The sequence below is a fragment of the Oncorhynchus clarkii genome, chromosome 22 (assembly GCF_045791955.1).
Source record: "Oncorhynchus clarkii lewisi isolate Uvic-CL-2024 chromosome 22, UVic_Ocla_1.0, whole genome shotgun sequence".
Lineage (NCBI taxonomy): Eukaryota > Metazoa > Chordata > Actinopteri > Salmoniformes > Salmonidae > Oncorhynchus > Oncorhynchus clarkii.
In genome coordinates, this window is record NC_092168.1 from 19743073 (window position 1) to 19761985 (window position 18913).

Consider the following 18913-nt stretch of genomic DNA (forward strand, 5'->3'; position numbering starts at 1 on the left):
GTCTACCAGTCCCTGCCACTGAAAAACATCCCCACGGCATGATGCTGCCACCACCATGCTTCACCGTAGAGATGGTTACAGGTTTCCTCCAGACGTGACGCTTGGCATTCAGGCCGAAGAGTTCAATCTAGGTTTAATCAGACCAGAGAATCTTGTTTCTCATGGTCTGAGTTTCCTTTAGGTGCCTTTTGGCAAACACCTTCCTGACAAAGGCCCTTTTCCCAGCTCTTCATAGAGTCTTGGTGGTTCCAAACTTTTTCCATTTAATAATGGTGGATGCCTCTGTGTTCTTTGACCTTCAATACTACAGAAATGTTTTGGTACCCTTCCCCAGATCTGTGCCTCAACACAATCCTGTCTCTGAGCTCTACGGACAATTCCTTCGACCTCATGGCTTGGTTTTTGCTCTGACATGCACTGTCAACTGTGGGATCTTATATAGACAGATGCGTGCCTTTCCAAATCATGTCCAATCAATTGATTTTGCCACAGGTGGACTCCAATCAAGTTGTAGAAACAGGATGCACCTGAGCTCAATTTCAAGTCTCATAGTAAAGTCTGAATACTTAAGTAAATAAGGTATTTATGTTTTTTTGTTAATACGTTTGCAACGATTTCTAAAAACCTGTTTTCGCTTTGTCATTATGGGGTATCGTGTATAGGTTGATGAGGACAATTATTTATTTTTTTAATCCATTTTAGAGTATGGCTGTAAGGTAACAAAATGTGGAAAAGGTAAAGGGGTCTGAATACTTTCAGAACTCACCGTATAGGCCAAGCTTGTCCAGTGTTCTGGTGCGTGTAGTGGTGGTGGGGGGGGAGAAGAGTAGAACACTCAGAGAGACTCTTTTGGTACATCACAGTATGTTTACATTGACTAACCATCTCCCTCATCCAGACGGCTGCTGCATATGACATGCTTCTATTTTTACCTCTCGTATCATTAATCATCGGGGCAGAGAGGAGCACATCCCCATGGCAACACAGAGAGTGAAGTTAGTGTAGAAGAGAGGGATGAGCTGTGTATTGTCCTCACACTGACCCTGCTGGTTACACTTACACTACTGCTGGGTGTTTATTCTCTCTCTCTCTCTCTCTCCATTGTGCTCCCCCTTCTTTCTCTCCCCCCCCGTCACTCACCATACAGAGATTCCCAGATGAGGGTTTGGCCAACGTGGTGCGGAACGTCTTTGACTTTGACTCGTACAACAAGGACACGCGGGAGGTACTGATCGAAGCGCTGCACAAGCACGGCATTCCCATCGGAGCCAAGCCCAGCAGCGTCCACCTGGCCAAGGAGTAAGACCACCGTGACCATGGGAGAATCACCAACACACACACACACACACACACACACACACACCCCGGCCTCTAGCATACACTGGCACCCTGAGCCCGGAACAGATACATAGAAAGAGGGAGAGAGGACAGAAAGAAGTGTGTACGGTCACATGAGATGGGCGTCGAGTCGTGGTCAAATAACTCAGACTGTGACACAGTCATCAGTGTGCCTTGCTAGAGAGGGGCTACGGTGAGGCTTGTTCAACAGGCCACTAAAAAGACACTAATTGGACAAGCCACTTGCTGTTAGCTGTTTAATAAGATTAATAACTCCCCTAGACATGACCATGTACTGACAGTGTACCTCCCCCAGGAATGAGGATAGCATGGATAGTTTGTTTACTTTTCCCTACACACTATGGTAGATTAGTAACTGTCTACTGTGCCTCGCAAGCATAACCACTCACTACTGGCCACCGTTGATGGTTGGTTTTACAGTATGTATGTACTGTAATGCATCTACCTATACGGTTGTACAGTGCTGTGTGTTACTTAGCCTTTTTTATATATTCAAATGTTTTAGGTTTGAATGTATGCTGTTTTACCATCTCAATATTACTCTATTCCGATTAAATGAAGTATTTCCTCGTTTCATTAGAAAGGCAGGTAAGGATTCATTTAAGATTATATTCCATCTCATCATGAATGTATAGATTTTAATAAAGGAAAATATTTGTTTCTTCTGCCTCCTGTTTTTCATTATAACCCCTGTTTTGGTGAAGTTGTCTTTTATAATCCTCAAGTAGAACAATCTTGAGGGCCAAACAGGGAAGAAACAAGTATTTTCCTTCCATGACGAGTCTTTATGAGTCTAGATTGGTATGATATGATTGTGTTTAATAGACTAGGTTAGATGTGCTATTACTAAGGCTGTCTACAGGTACTGTACGGCAACCTGATTCCAGGCATGGCAACTTAACACCAAACAGGCATGTGTACCAGGGTTGGATTCAATTCAGAATTGAATTGAGAATGCATCTAAATTCATATTCAATTCTTGAATTGTAAATGACATTTAATTGAAGTAAAACAACAGTATATAGAATTGCAATTTGAATGAAATGAAATATCATTTAAGTTGGTGAAATTCAATGAAATTCAAGTGCCTCATTCTATTTTAGGTGTAGTCTATACAAATATACATATTGTAAAACATCAAACATGTTGTTATAGACATGCATTTAAAATATTGTTGAAACAATTGATTTTCAGGACAAATTCCTAAAATGAATGATCAAGGGAAACAAAACCTGTATGCAAATATTAAAAGTTATTATATTTCATTATACACTTTCCAGAAAGCATTAGTATAACACTCAAGTTGACCCTGAGGCCTTCAAAAAGAAACAAATGAAATGTTTGGTGGAAGTGTAATAGGCTATTTATTCTAAGCACCAAGGTTCAAAGAGTGAATTAACATTGTTCCCAGAGAAAAGTGATGTATTCTTTGGTATCTGGAAGTGACCTGTCCGATTCAATGAAACTCATGTTCTATGACTGAGTGACATTTCTTTGAATTGCACTGATTTCAATTCCACTTCCTATCATTCAAATGCTGCATCCTGTGGGGTGGGGCTAATTCAATTCCAATTTATATTAATGAGTTGAATGGGAGTCAATTCCAAAATGTTATTGAGCCCAACCCTGGTGTGTACCGCATTGTCGTATTCAATTTCCCATATTTATTAAATAGAAATGCTTTGGTCGCAATCTAAAATGGGATTTAGCCAATACACGGAATAACCTTCCACAATCCTTTTTGCCCAGTTGTATCAAGTAAATATCTCTACTCTGTGAACTCGAGCAGTCCAAATTGGGACAAGCGGTTATTAGACACGTTGTATAATGCCTTCAGAATTTCTATTTTTAGGGTGATTTCTATTGAGTTGGACAGTTCCTGGTGGTTTGGTATATTGTGGTGTTGTTTCTTACATCCCACTTGCGACCTATTACGCCGTGGCCTAAACCCAGCAGTGAGTCATGGGAAAGTGTGGGTTTCCATAGAAGATCTGGACAGACACATCAGACACAGTATTTATACACAGACCACACAAAATGCTATTTATTCACAGACCACACAAAACGCACAATTTATTGATATCCCCTAGTCTGTATTTTCAGATTAGTGCAGATGAGGGAGAGAAGATGATGAACGTTTGACTGAGATGCACCCCCATATCTTTTTACTCAAATCCCATACGATATGTCCTCACGATTGGCGCAGTGGTCTAAGGCAACCGGGAGACCCATGGGGCGGCGCACAATTGGCCCAATGTCGTCCGATTTAGGGGAGAGGTTGGCCGGAAGGGATGTCCCTGTCCCATCGTGCACTAGTGACTGCTGTGGCGGGCCGGGCACAGTGCACGCTGACACGGTCGCCAGGTGTACGGTGTTTCCTCTGACACGTTGGTGCGGATGGCTTCCGGGTTAAGTGGGGATTGTGTCAAGAAGCAGTGCGGCTGGTTGGGTTGTGTTTCGGAGGATGCACGGCTCTCGACCTTCGCCTCTCCCAAGTCCGTACGGGAGTTGCAGCGATGAGACAAGACTAACTACCAATTGGAAACCATGAACTTGGGGAGAAAAAGGGGTAAATTTAATCCCATACGATACTACACTTACCCTGTATACATGTAGTGCACTTAGTTTTAGTCAGTCCTAGAGCCCTATTTGTACTTTAGGGAATAGGGCTTCATTGAGATGTATCCTAAGAGTCCTTCGCACCTTTCTGATAGTGCTGTGTGTGGTTGTCATGGTAATGACCTGTGACCTCTCCCCCTGCCTCCTAGGCTTCCCCTCCCAGAGGTCAGGATGTCTGGCTACTGGACCACCAACCAGGAGGGGAACGCCCGGCGCAAACTGCTCTGCCCTACAGAGACGCACCCTATCGATATAAAGGTAATAACACACACACACACATTTTAAAGATACTAGCACACACACACACACATTTTAAAGATACTAACACACACACATTTTAAAGATACTAACACACACACATACAGTTTATGAAGTGCATAGGGGCTAGAGGTTTCTAGACGGGGCCATCAATTTGTGTCCTTGACTTTGTGCACTGTGTTTGTAGGGGCCAGTGTTTCTACGTGTGCAGGGCTATCCCTGTGAGAGGCAGGAGTCCAGAGCTCTGAGCTTCACCGAAGAGAAAGCTACCTGGCAGATCCCTATGAGCGAGGTCAACATCATCTGTGACATCTCCACCAACAACGGTAGGAGATCCATACACACGCCACACGCAAGCATTTAAACACACCTCACACACACACACACACACACATCGCAAACTGTGTGGCTACATGTAACCCAGTGTGTCTGCACGCAACGAGAGAACAAGAGTACACAACAGCCCCCACCTCCTCCACACACTAGCACACTAACTTCCTGTTTCAGATGCGATCTACATGGCTACGTGTAACCCGGTGTGCCTGTTTGCCATGAAGGAGAGCGGAGACACAGTCCAGTGTATGGAGCTGTATGATGTCTTCCCCAGGACCATCAGTGGAGTCTGGCAGCCCTTTGTGACTGTCGCTGCCCTGGGCAGCCCACTGGAGGGACAGGTGGTGCTACATGAGGAACAGGTAGGGGAGACCTCCTATAGCTCCAGACGCTGAAAACGGATACGTGTGCACACGCCGTGCGCTCTTTCATGACCCAAATGATTATACAGCTTTGCCGTATTAGGGGGGAAGAAATAGCCTTTGTTTTGGGTGGAGGACAGGAAAACAGAAAGAGAGAGAGAAAGTGAGTGATAGTATGTCATTTCTCCTGTCCAAACAAATGGAACTCCGGATATCATAACGGAGGTTATGCAGAGGTCATGGCTCTCTCAGGGGAGAAAAAAAATAAAACAAGAAAGAAATGTTTTTAATGGAACACGGTCAGCTAGCCAGAACACACACACGTGCGCACATACACACACGCACACACACTCCAGCACCAAGTCTCAAAGAGTGACAGTTGGTTTCTAAACGTATATATATCTATATATATATATATATATATATATATATAGATCTGAGTTCAAAGAGCTAGGCCATAAGGAAACTATTACAGTATGGTGGAGGGAGGGTTAGTCCTGGGATTGCTATTCCCCTGCCCCTTGGTTTCCCCTTAAAAAGTTAACTGAAGATTTAGCTGTGTGAGTCATGAATAAAAGCCGCGGCTTAGCTGAGCGAGACACTTACACGCACGCAGACACGCATGCACAGTGACCACTCACTGTCGTGGAAGATTAACACTGGATAGTGGCGCCCCCTGGTGACTGGGGTGTCAAGGGAGGAATGAATCTATGGTGCTTTAATGTCCGTCAAGAGGAGACTGCTCGCCACAGTTCCGTATGTGGAACAGAGATAATCCTTGGTCCTTCCAGATGTAGCCTACCTGCATAACACAGCTTAGTCCTGCAGGTCACTGTGGCCTGGTTCTCCCCCAACTGCTCTTTCTAACCAAGTTATCTCTCTCTCTCTCTCTCTCTCTCTCTCTCTCTCTCTCTCACAGAGTAACACAGCTTAGTCCTGCAGATCACTGTGGCCTGGTTCAAGTTCACTCTCTCTCTCTCTCACAGAGTAACACAGCTTAGTCCTGCAGATCACTGTGGCCTGGTTCTCCCCCAACTGCTCTTTCTAACCAAGTTCTCTCTCTCTCTCTCTCTCTCTCTCTCTCTCTCTCTCACAGAGTAACACAGCTTAGTCCTGCAGATCACTGTGGCCTGATTCTCCCCCAACTGCTCTTTCTAACCAAGTTCTCTCTCTCTCTCTCTCTCTCTCTCTCTCTCTCTCTCTCTCTCTCTCTCTCTCTCTCTCTCTCTCTCTCTCTCTCTCTCTCACACAGAGTAACACAGTATTACATCTAGACGTATTAACAGGAGCGGTGAGGAGACTCATTCTGTCACAGGAGCCAGAACAGCCCGCCCCTAAAGCTTCCAAATGGTGGAGCAGCAGCAAGGAGGCACAGGTCTCATACCCACTGAAACTCCATTCGGCCACTTCCTTTATACCATTTGTACAACAAAATCCACAAGATAAAGTCAGACATAATAATGTCTGAATATACACAGGATACAGTATGTCATACATGCGTAGACGTTTTTTTGTGAATATCTCTTTAACAGAACAATGACTTGAGACACCAAAACAGGTTGTCACCTGTGTACTGTACACTACGTAATCCAGAATGTTCTTTATTAGGGAGGTCATAAGATGTGCCGGGAGTTTGCCTACAAGAACTGGCTCCTGTTCTACAAGGAGGGCGGGTAAGCTCAGCTCATTGCTACTCTACCTCCTTCCCCTTTGCTTTTTGGAAACTGTAAAGTGAAGTGTGTCCCTCCTGTGTTGCTGTAGTAACCAGTTGGATGTGCTGGATGTGCTGGAGGGCCGGGTTCACACCATCTCTCTCCCCATCAACCTCAGCAAGGTATTTCTGGTGGCAGAGGATCGCTGGCTACTGGTGGAGAGCAACACCAACAAGTAATTAATCCTCTACTCGCCTCTCCTCTCCTTTACTCTGCTCCCCTCCTTTACTCTGCTCCTCTCCTTTACTCTGCTCTGCTCCCCTCCTTTACTCTGCTCCCCTCCTTTTCTCTGCTCCTCTCCTTTACTCTGCTCCTCTCCTTTACTCTGCTCTGCTCCTCTCCTTTACTCTGCTCTGCTTCCCTCCTTTACTCTGCTCTGCTCCTTTACTCTGCTCCTCTCCTTTACTCTGCTCCTCTCCTTTACTCTGCTCCTCTCCTTTACTCTGCTCTGCTTCCCTCCTTTACTCTGCTCTGCTCCTCTCCTTTACTCTGCTCTGCTCCTTTACTCTGCTCCTCTCCTTTACTCTGCTCCTCTCCTTTACTCTGCTCTGCTCCTCTCCTTTACTCTGCTCCTCTCCTTTACTCTGCTCTGCTCCTCTCCTTTACTCTGCTCCCCTCCTTTACTCTGCTCTGCTTCCCTCCTTTACTCTGCTCTGCTCCTTTACTCTGCTCCTCTCCTTTACTCTGCTCCTCTCCTTTACTCTGCTCCTCTCCTTTACTCTGCTCTGCTCCTCTCCTTTACTCTGCTCTGCTCCTCTCCTTTACTCTGCTCTGCTCCCCTCCTTTACTCTGCTCTGCTCCTCTCCTTTACTCTGCTCTGCTCCTCTCCTTTACTCTGCTCTGCTCCCCTCCTTTACTCTGCTCCCCTCCTTTACTCTGCTCCTCTCCTTTACTCTGCTCTGCTCCTCTCCTTTACTCTGCTCCTCTCCTTTACTCTGCTCCTCTCCTTTACTCTGCTCCTCTCCTTTGCTCTGCTCCTCTCCTTTACTCTGCTCTGCTCCTCTCCTTTACTCTGCTCCTCTCCTTTACTCTGCTCTGCTCTTCTCCTTTACTCTGCTCCTCTCCTTTACTCTGCTCCTCTTCTTTACTCTGCTCTGCTCCCCTCCTTTACTCTGCTCTGCTCCACTCCTTTACTCTGCTCCTCTCCTTTACTCTGCTCCTCTCCTTTACTCTGCTCTGCTCCCCTCCTTTACTCTGCTCTGCTCCTTTACTCTGCTCTGCTCCCCTCCTTTACTCTGCTCTGCTCCCCTCCTTTACTCTGCTCTGCTCCTCTTCTTTACTCTGCTCCTCTCCTTTACTCTGCTCCTCTCCTTTACTCTGCTCCTCTCCTTTACTCTGCTCCCCTCCTTTACTCTGCTCTGCTCCCCTCCTTTACTCTGCTCTGCTCCTCTTCTTTACTCTGCTCCTCTCCTTTACTCTGCTCCCCTCCTTTACTCTGCTCTGCTCCCCTCCTTTACTCTGCTCTGCTCCTCTCCTTTACTCTGCTCTGCTCCTCTCCTTTACTCTGCTCTGCTCCTCTCCTTTACTCTGCTCCTCTCCTTTACTCTGCTCTGCTCCTCTCCTTTACTCTGCTCCCCTCCTTTACTCTGCTCTGCTCCCCTCCTTTACTCTGCTCTGCTCCCCTCCTTTACTCTGCTCTGCTCCTCTCCTTTACTCTGCTCCTCTCCTTTACTCTGCTCTCCTCCTCTCCTTTACTCTGCTCTGCTCTTCTCCTTTACTCTGCTCCCCTCCTTTACTCTGCTCTGCTCCTTTACTCTGCTCTGCTCCCCTCCTTTACTCTGCTCTGCTCCCCTCCTTTACTCTGCTCTGCTCCTCTCCTTTACTCTGCTCTGCTCCCCTCCTTTACTCTGCTCTGCTCCCCTCCTTTACTCTGCTCTGCTCCTCTTCTTTACTCTGTTCCTCTCCTTTACTCTGCTCTGCTCATCTCCTTTACTCTGCTCCTCTCCTTTACTCTGCTCTGCTCCTCTCCTTTACTCTGCTCTGCTCCCCTCCTTTACTCTGCTCTGCTATTCTCCCTCATTCACCTCTCTTCTTTCCTCTTTTCATCTTTTCTCTTCTCATTTCTTCTCTTCTCCTCTGCTCTTCTTCTATCCTCATTCATCGAGGGGGGGGGGGCCCGGGGGGTATTTTTGTTTACAGGAAGTTCCTGCTGACCAAACCAATGCACATGGGAGCAGAAGACTCTGGGGTGTGTCAGCTACACAGCGTCAGTGAGGACGGCGTCAGCACCGGCCATGGAGCCAGCTCAGGTAACACAACAGAACACTCAACATATAAGGTGAGGACATGAGTCATTTAATGTCCCTGACACTAAGTCCATACCCGTCCTCAACCTTCTTTCTCCTCCCCATCTCTCTCCCTCGCTCTTACCTCTCGCTTTTCTTCTTTCTTCACCCCCATCTCCCTTTCTTTCCCCATCGACCCCCACCTGCCCATATAAATCTATATCTCTGTCTCCCTCCTTCTCCCTACCTCTTTCCCTCTCTCTCTCCCTCCTCTCCTCTCTCTCTGCTTCCCTCATTCCCTCTCTCTTTCTCCCCCTGCCTCTCTCCCTCTCTCTGTCTATCCCTCTCTCTTTCTTCCTCCCTCTCTCTCCCCCCTCTGTCTCTCAGATGAGATGTGTGTACCCCAGACAGTGGGTAGTGACCAGCTGCCTAATGAGAACCTGAGTGCAGCCCTGGGTCAGAAGATAGTCTCTCCCAACCGACTCCTCTCTGACACCTCCTCCTACGCACGCATCATAGTGGGCTTCCCTGACCTCATGGTGAGAGACCAGCGTATAATGATCAATTAGTTTTTATTATAGCTACCAAGACTTTTTGATGAGAAATATCTTGACTTTTGGTTAGAGAGGTACAAAAGTATCTATATCCACAGCAAAATGAGTCCTATATCGACATAACCTGAAAGGCCGCTCAGCATGGAAGAAGCCACTGCTCCAAAACCGCCATAAAAAAGCAAGACTACGGTTTGCAACTGCCCATGGGGACAAAGATCGTACTTTTTGGAGAAATGTCCTCTAGTCTGATGAAACAAAAATAGAACTGTTTGGCCATAATGACCATCGTTATGTTTGGAGGAAAAAGGGGGTGGCTTGCAAGCCGAAGTACACCGTCCCAACCGTGAAGCACGGGGGTGGCAGCATCATGTTGTGGGGGTGCTTTGCTGCCGGAGGGACTGGTGCACTTCACAAAATAGATGGCATCACGAGGAAAGAAAATTATGTGGATATATTGAAGCAACATCTCAAGACATCAGTCAGGAAGTTAAAGCTTGGTCGCAAATGGGTCTTCCAAATGGACAATGACCCAAAGCATACTTTTCAAAGTTGTGAAAAAATGGCTTAAGGACAACAAAGTCAAGATATTGTAGTGGACATCACAAAGCCCTGACCTCAATCCCATAGAAAATTTGTGGGCACAACTGAAAAAGTGTGTGCGAGCAAGTAGGCCTACAAACCTGACTCAGTTACACCAGCTCTGTCAGGAGGAATGGGCCAAAATTCACCCAACTTATTGTGGGAAGCTTGTGGAAGGCTACCCGAAATGTTTGACCCAAGTTAAACAATTTAAAGGCAATGCTACCAACTACTAATTGAGTATATGTAAACTTTTGACCCTGGGAATGTGATAAAATAAATAAAAGCCTAAATAAATAATTCTCTCTACTATTATTCTGACATTTCACATTCTTAAAATAATGTGGTGATCCTAACTGACCTAAGACAGGACATTTTTATGGGGATTAAATAAAAGGAATTGTGAAAAACTGAGTTTAAATGTATTTGGCTAAGGTGTATGTAAACTTCCGACTTCAACTGTAATTCCTTTCAATAAAAGATGTCATGACTTTTGATTAGAGGTGTGAAGTTCGCTTTGTTGTTTCTCTCTCCCTGCACTGTAGTCTCCTAATGAGGTGTACAGCTTTAAGAGGGACGTGGACCTATCAGAGATGAGGGGCGGGGACTCGGGAGGTCAAATTTTCTCCCGGGGCGGGCTGAAGTCCAGCGTGGCCAAACGGACCAACTGTGTCAGTCTGCTGTCGGCCAATCAGGTGGTCCGGGCCCTACCACCTGGACAGGTGCCCCTGAAAGATATCTTCCCCCCAGGTCAGAGCCTCACTGTACAATAGCATAGCTGACTTTGGTGTAGAGACAACCGAGTCTGATTCATACCCTTAACCTGGGATACTCAATAATTTGTTTGTTTGTGTGTGTGGGCGTTTGTACGTGTGTGTCACACAGACGTCACACCCCCGATGACCGCTGCCTACCTGGAGGTGACTGACCTGAACTCTAAGAAGCTGAAGTATATTCCTGTCCCAAGGTATATCTGGACTCTGATAGCACACTAACCCAAATCCACCCACACATAGCCCCTACCTCCCTATACACATACAGTGCCTTTGGAAAGTATTCAGACCCCTTGACTTTTTCCACATTTTGTTAGGTTACAGCTTTATTCTAAAATTAATTAAATCTAAACGCAATGCCCCATAATGACAAAGTGTGTTTGCTTTTTTTATTTTTTTTAATCACATTTACATAAGTATTCAGACCCTTTACTCAGTACTTTGTTGAAGCACCTTTGGCAGGAATTACACCCTCAAGTCTTCTTGGGTATGATGCTACAAGTCTGGCACACCTTTATTTGGGGAGTTTCTTCCATTCTTCTCTGCAGATCCTCTCAAGCTCTGTCAGGTTGGATGGGGAGCTTTGCTGCACAGCTATTTTCAGTTCTCACCAGAGATGTTCGATTGGGTTCAAGTCCGGGCTCTGGCTGGGCCACTCAAGGACATTCAGAGACTTGTCCTGAAGCCACACCTGCATTGTCTTGGCTGTGTGCTTAGGATCGTTGTCCTGTTGTCCAGACTGAGCGCTCTGGAGCAGGTTTTCATCAAGTATATCTCTGTACTTTGCTCTGTTCATCTTTGCCTCAATTCTGATTAGTCTCCCAGTCCCTGCTGGTGAAAAACATCCCCACAGGATGATACTGCCACCACCATGCTTCACCGTAGGGATGGTGCCAGGATTCCTCCAGACGTGACACTTTGTATTCAGGTCAAAGAGTTGAATCTTAGAGTCTTTAAGTGCCTTTTGCCATTTACTGAGGAGTGGCTTCCGTCTGGCCAGTCTACCATAAAGGCCTGATTGGTGGAGTGCTGCAGAAATGGTTGTCCTTCTGGAAGGTTCTACCGTTTTCAACGAGGAACTCTAGAGCTCTGTCAGAGTGACCATCGGGTTCTTGGGCACCTCCCTGACCAAGGCCCTTCTCCCCCGATTGCTCAGTTTGGCCGGGCGGCCAGCTCTAGGAAGAGTCTTAATGGTTCCAAACTTCTTTCATTTAAGAATGATGGAGTCCACTCTGTTCTTGGGGATGTTCAGTGCTGCAGAAATATTATGGTACCCTTCCCCAGATCTGAGCCTCGACACAATCTTGTCTCGGAGCTCTACGGACAATTCCTTCGACCTCATGGCTTGGTTTTTGCTCTGACATGCACTGTCAACTGTGGGCCCTTACATAGACAGGTGTGTGTTTTTCTAAATGATATAAAATAAATTTAATTTGCCACAGGTGGACTCCAATCAAGTTGAAGAAATATCTCAAGGGTGATCAATTGAAACAGGATGCACCTGAGCTCAATTTCGAGTCTCATAGCAAAGGGTCTGAATACTTGTGTAAATAATAATAATATATATATATTTTTTATACATTTGCAAAGATTTCTCAGAACCTGTTTTCGCTTTGTCATTATGGGGTATTGTGTGTAGATTGCTGAGGATTTGTGTTTATTTAATCCATTTTAGAATAGGGTTGTAATGTAGCAAAATGTGGAAAAAGTATAGGGATCTGAATGCTTTCCAAATGTACTGTATGTGGATCTGAAGTATAAGCAATATGGTGAGAGTTCCACTTACTCTGTCAGAGGTTAAGTTTGAGCTACGTGTGTTGCTAAGTAACCAGGAAGTGACTGCCCCTCAGCCTTGTTGTTTTTAAACTTTTGTATTTAAAAAAAATGGTTTTAAATGAGCGCAATGTTCTTCAAGCGAAAAAAATTACTAAAAACTTCAAAGACGAATATAATTGCATATATCTTCAATGACCGCGTAAGTAATTTAATGAATTTAATTATATAATTGTGAAGCCAGTTCAAAACAGTGCTGTATGTGGGAAACATAAGGAAGTAAAGAGGAAGTGGCCGTCACTTTCACAGAGTATACCTATCCAATCCCTTCTGATCTACACAAGTGTCTAGGGGCTGGAGTGGATTTGGGATTGGGAGTAGTTGAAATATTAAAGAATACTGTGTCTGAAAACTCCATCCTCTGATTGGTTTACTAGAACACTCATCGGATTAGTTCGTTGTCTCGCACCCTCTCCCTAATTGATTGTTTCATCTGATTGACAGGTCTCTTAGTGTCTCTCCTTACACATCGTGGATTTCGAAGGTGTCCGACTCTGACGTGCTATTGGCCGGTCTGGGTTCGGGGGGCGTGGTCACGGTGGATATGGGCGGGTATGTGCGGCTCTGGGAGACTGGATTGGAGAACCTGCAGCGCTCCCTGCTGGAATGGAGGACCATGATTGGCTCAGAGGACGGCAGGCCCATACAGGTAGGACCGGGAATGGTTTAGTGAGGTTAAATGTTCTGAATTTGTAGATATATAGAAATATAATGACTAGAGTTGACTTTAAGATTGTTCAGATCCTGTTAAATGTGCAGTAGTAGCCTGAAAACGAATACTGCAGCCTACGTCCTGTAGTCCCTATTGTCACCATCATGAGGCAATGTTGTGTCACAAATATTCACCCTTATACACTGAGTGTACAGCCTCAATTCATCGGGCCCATGTTGACTCCAATGCTTCCCACAGTTGGCTGGATGTCCTTTGGGTGGTGGTCCATTCTTGAAACTGTTGAGTGTGAAAAACCCAGCAGCGTTGCAGTTCTTGAGACAAACCGGTGTGCCTGGTACCTACTACCATACCCTGTTCAAAGGCACTTCAATCTTTCGTCTTTCCCATTCACCCTCTGAATGGCACACGTACACAATCCATGTCTCAATTGTCTCAAGGCTTAAACATCCTTCTTTAACCTGTCTCCTCCCCTTCATCTACACTGATTGAAGTGGATTTAACAAGTGACATCAATAAGGGATCATAGCTTTCACCTGGATTCACCTGGTCAGTCTATATCATGGAAATAGCAGGTGTTCTTAATTGTGTACACTCAGTGTAGAGTGTTGCTGAACCACAAACAGTCCTGGAGTCTGCAACGATGTGTGGAACACTAGTTAGAGAGCCCTGAGGAAAATGTCTACTTTCTCTCTCACATTCCTCCAGTTGTAGTCTTTGTGAATGAGAGACAGGTCACCACTGGTCTTTCTTTGTTAATGGGTATAATGTGAAGTATGTTAAGTATAATTGTAGCACTGATGTAATGGGGTTGACCCTAGCTAGGGGTCATTGTGTGATGTAGTTGACCCTAGCTAGGGATCATTGTGTGATGTAATGGAGTTGATTCTAGCTAGGGGTCATTGTGGGATGTGATGGAGTTGACCCTAGCTAGGGGTCATTGAGTAATGTGATGGAGTTGACCCTAGCTAGGGGTCATTGTGGGATGTAATGGAGTTGACCCTAGCTAGGGGTCATTGTGGGATGTAATGGGGTTGACCCTAGCTAGGGGTCATTGTGTGATGTGATGGAGTTGACCCTAGCTAGGGGTCATTGAGTAATGTGATGGAGTTGACCATAGCTAGGGGTCATAGTGGGATGTAATGGAGTTGACCCTAGCTAGGGGTCATTGTGGGATGTGATGTAGTTGACCCTAGCTAGGGGTCATTGTGGGATGTAATGGAGATGACCCTAGCTAGGGGTCATTGTGTGATGTAGTTGACCCTAGCTAGGGATCATTGTGTGATGTAGTTGACCCTAGCTAGGGGTCATTGTGTGATGTGATGGAATTGACCCTAGCTAGGGGTCATTGTGGGATGTAATGGAGTTGACTCAAGCTAGGGGTCATTGTGTGATGTAATGGGGTTGACCCTAGCTAGGGGTCATTGTGTGATGTGATGGAGTTGACCCTAGCTAGGGGTCATTGTGTGATGTGATGGAATTGACCCTAGCTAGGGGTCATTGTGGGATGTAATGGGGTTGACCCTAGCTAGGGGTCATTGTGTGATGTAGTTGACCCTAGCTAGGGATCATTGTGTGATGTAGTTGACCCTAGCTAGGGGTCATTGTGGGATGTAATGGAGTTGACCCTAGCTAGGGGTCATTGTGTGATGTGATGGAGTTGACCCTAGCTAGGGGTCATTGTGGGATGTAATGGAGTTGACCCTAGCTAGGGGTCATTGTGTGATGTGATGGAGTTGACCCTAGCTACGGGTCATTGTGTGATGTGATGGAGTTGACCCTAGCTAGGGGTCATTTAAAAAATATATATATTATTATTTTTTACCTTTATTTAACTAGGCAAGTCAGTTAAGAACAAATTCTTATTTTCAATGACGGCCTAGGAACAGTGGGTTAACTGCCTGTTCAGGGGCAGAACAACAGATTTGTACCTTGTCAGCTCAGGGATTTGAAATTGCAACCTTCCGGTTACTAGCCCAACACTCTAACCACTAGATTAGCCAAGTGTGGGATGTAATGTATTGTGGGATGTAATGGAGTTGACCCTAGCTAGGGGTCATTGTGGGATGTAGTTGACCCTAGCTAGGGGTCATTGTGTGATGTGATGTAGTTGACCCTAGCTAGGGGTCATTGTGTAATGTGATGGAGTTGACCTGGCTTGGGTGGTTAGTATTGTCAGGTACTGTGCAGTGTGTATGACATGGTTATGTCATAGACTTGAGTCAAAGACAAGTCAAATACTTTTGTACAATTGGATCGTACCAAAAGTGGAAACCTCATCATATGGTCTTGAAGGCTGGAGTGAACACACAATCGAACACCTGAATAATTAATGACCGTGAATGAAGAGCACTAGTCCAGACTTATGTTTGCTAATGCAATTGAAATAGATAGTTTCTCTCAGGTCACAGGTACACACACACACACACACACACACACACACACACACACACAAACAAGTGAGAGCCCCTCTCTCAGGCTCGATTCCTCCATCTATGGGTGTTCTTTGATGGTCACCTTGAGCACACGCAACATGGCCCTTCAAACACACTCTCTTCCTATGCTCTCTCTCTCTCTCTCTCTGCAAACACTGTAAGCTTACCTTCACACTCACACTCACACTACCAATAAGCCCACTGAAAACCCTCACACACATACCTACACACACTGACTCACTAAGCCTTCTGAAATTGCACACACACATGCAGCCTCACTGTACTTGAGGCTCACTATGCCGTCTGTAAACAGCAGGCCTCCTCATACATGGCTGTTTGAGTTTCTCTGTAACATGGCTGAGAGGTATTTTATCTGTCTACACACGTGAACACTTTCTTCCCCTGTGCTTCCTCAAACACATATCTCTATAACATGGCTACACACACATTCACACACACTATCAAATGTTTCTGGCCGAAACATACACACACACACACACACACACACACACACACACACACACACAGAGTGAGTGTGGAGTGAATGTGAGCCCTGTGTCTCTACAGACCAGGATCAGGACGTCCTGGATTAGAGCGACAAATCTGACCTCTAACCTTTAACCCTCTCCGGTCACAATGACAATATCTGTCCAATGACCACATAGCTGTGGAACTCTATAGCTACCAGCTCAGGTTCAGACGGCCATTTGAACAAGGCTAACTAAAAGGGAAAAGGAAGTGAAGTAACATGATCAGACACCGATAATACTGTATAAGAGATTCTATGAATTGACTACAGTTATCAATGGATGGCCGACATATCAGTGGCTGCTAGTTGCTATGAGGACAAAGGCTGATATTCCACAGCTTTGATGTATAGGCGCCCAAGAGACAGATACATGCGCGCACACACACACACACACACACACACACACACACACAAACACACTGATAAACAGTGTTTAATTAGGGTAGAGCACTGCTGTTTTTCATTGATGGAGGAGAGATAGATGCGGGAAAGAGGTCAATGGAACACAGACCGTGGGGCATAAGGTATTTCAAGCCCTAGAAATATCCAAAGGATGAACAATGAGACACTTTTTATTATGAGAACAAACGAGATGGATACGTATGTATACTGATACGTATGGATACTGTGGGAGCATGTAGGTTTGAGCTAGTATAATGTAATTAATGTTTGTTGAACCTGCGTCTGAGTCTGTGTTTTTTGGGGTGTCTGGGTATATTTGGTTTTCACTGCACAGAGTTTAGAAATGGTCCCTTTTCAGGTTTAAATGCTAACTCCCGTTTGTATAAACTGGTAGCATGGCTAGCATATAGAAATCGGTGGTGCTAGTCAAAGTTGTTTTTAACTGTAATGCATTTGATTGGTGATGACAGGAATGAACATGTGTTGGGGTTGAAATCCATACAAGCGTTATACTCAGATTTTTACCTCAACATAGTATGAAATATACATATAAGCAATCTGCCGATGTGCCCTTGAGCAAGGCACTTAACCCTAATTGCTACTGTAAGTCGCTCTGGATAAAAACTCCTGCTTTTATCCAAGCGTAAAATGTAAAATAAACAATAGCCAAAATCTGGGCACATTTTCCTAGGGGGCACTGAGGAGATTGGGCATCTTTCCCCCACGACATCTTTCCCCCACGCGTTTCCATGGCATTTCCATTGTTTTGGTCAAGTTCCATTGACCTCTTTGCCTCATCTATAAATGACAGCTCACTATGACCTCATAATGGCCCTATTGTGTGTATGTGTTCTCTGAAGCGTCTGCTGCCCATGTCCAACCACAAGTGAAGACATTTCTTCATTACACCATTACTGAAATCACCCATCAACACACACACATACACTTACGCACATCAACACTATACCGGACAATGATATCTGTACTGATCTTATGTTCTCGCTACAGTTCTGCTTGGCCAAGCCAGTCACACACACACACACACACACACACACACACTCACACTCACACTCACACTCACACACCTCATGCCCCATAAACCATCTGTGTGCAGAAAGTTACGAGCCTAATAATTGTAGAGAGAGACTCTCACCACCCACCCTTAACAAGGAATTCCCCCATGCCAGGGATGTTGACTGGATACTGGCGACGAATGGAATTCGACCATCCCTCAGAGATCCCAGTCATTTCAATGCAGAACAAAATGGTTTTACCCAGTAGTCTCACTATAGGAGTAAACAGAGGGGTTAAAAGGTTGTTTGCTGTTGCTTATGAACCTTTTTCTAATCTGTTAGCCAAACACACCATACCTGGCAGGGGAGAGGACAGACACAAGCAACCTATGGATAAGGCAACATCCTTACTGGCTAATACACACGTGCCCTCGAAATGTGTATTTGTTAAATGTTTCTTAGCTTGTAGGAATGCGATAGTGTAGGTTTGGTACAGGTCCAGATGTATTTTGGGCCGGTAACACCTGTGAGGCTGTCTTGGGCTCTCTCTCTTTCGCTTGGCCAGCGGGTAATGTGAGCAGTTGGAGTGAGGGGAAGTGACCACACACACACACTGCAGCTGTGGCCCAGTATCCCACTGATTCACCCCTTACTCGCAGCAACGGGGAGCCGGAATGGAGACACGTGTCAGCCTCTACAGGCACACAAAACCCAAGATGGAGATGCATGCACCATCAGTCGCCCTTATACGGGTGCTAGTGATTTACTGTATGGCTTCTATAAATCACGCATGTCACTTGTTTACTGACATTGGTGACTCAACATGAGTCATGGTCGGACACATTTTTACTGACACTCATGAGCCAGAATGGAGTCCGTCTCCCTTTACAGGTGCTGATGCATCAAAATGGAGACACGTGTTCGCCACCTTTCACCTCTTACAGGCAATGATCACTCCCAGACTCCATTTCCACCTGGATGGTGTCGCCATAGAAATGCTTCTAATTTATAATTCTAGATCATTCTATGTCTATGGGTGTCCCCTTCTGAGGTCTAGTTCCTCTGAAGGTTTCCTCTGAAGTCTAGTTCCTCTGAAGGTTTCCTCTGAAGTCTAGTTCCTCTGAAGGTTTCCTCTGAAGTCTAGTTCCTCTGAAGGTTTCCTCTGAAGTCTAGTTCCTCTGAAGGTTTCCTCTGAAGTCTAGTTCCTCTGAAGGTTTCCTCTGAAGTCTAGTTCCTCTGAAGGTTTCCTCTGAAGTC

General features: G+C 45.5%; 1 protein-coding gene across 2 annotated transcripts in view; it reads left to right on the top strand.

Annotated features, from left to right (window-relative positions):
- The window catches only part of LOC139380535 (von Willebrand factor A domain containing 8), a 100060-nt gene that overhangs the window by 48931 nt on the left and 32216 nt on the right, over positions 1–18913 (top strand). For both annotated transcript variants that reach the window (XM_071123279.1, XM_071123280.1), the window contains exons 26-37: positions 1148–1299; positions 4128–4236; positions 4424–4562; positions 4744–4931; positions 6184–6306; positions 6540–6604; positions 6693–6818; positions 8783–8892; positions 9256–9407; positions 10547–10751; positions 10887–10968; positions 13052–13256. In XM_071123279.1, the coding sequence (XP_070979380.1) occupies positions 1148–1299; positions 4128–4236; positions 4424–4562; positions 4744–4931; positions 6184–6306; positions 6540–6604; positions 6693–6818; positions 8783–8892; positions 9256–9407; positions 10547–10751; positions 10887–10968; positions 13052–13256 (1656 nt within the window). The remainder of the gene's footprint in view (positions 1–1147; positions 1300–4127; positions 4237–4423; positions 4563–4743; positions 4932–6183; positions 6307–6539; positions 6605–6692; positions 6819–8782; positions 8893–9255; positions 9408–10546; positions 10752–10886; positions 10969–13051; positions 13257–18913) is intronic.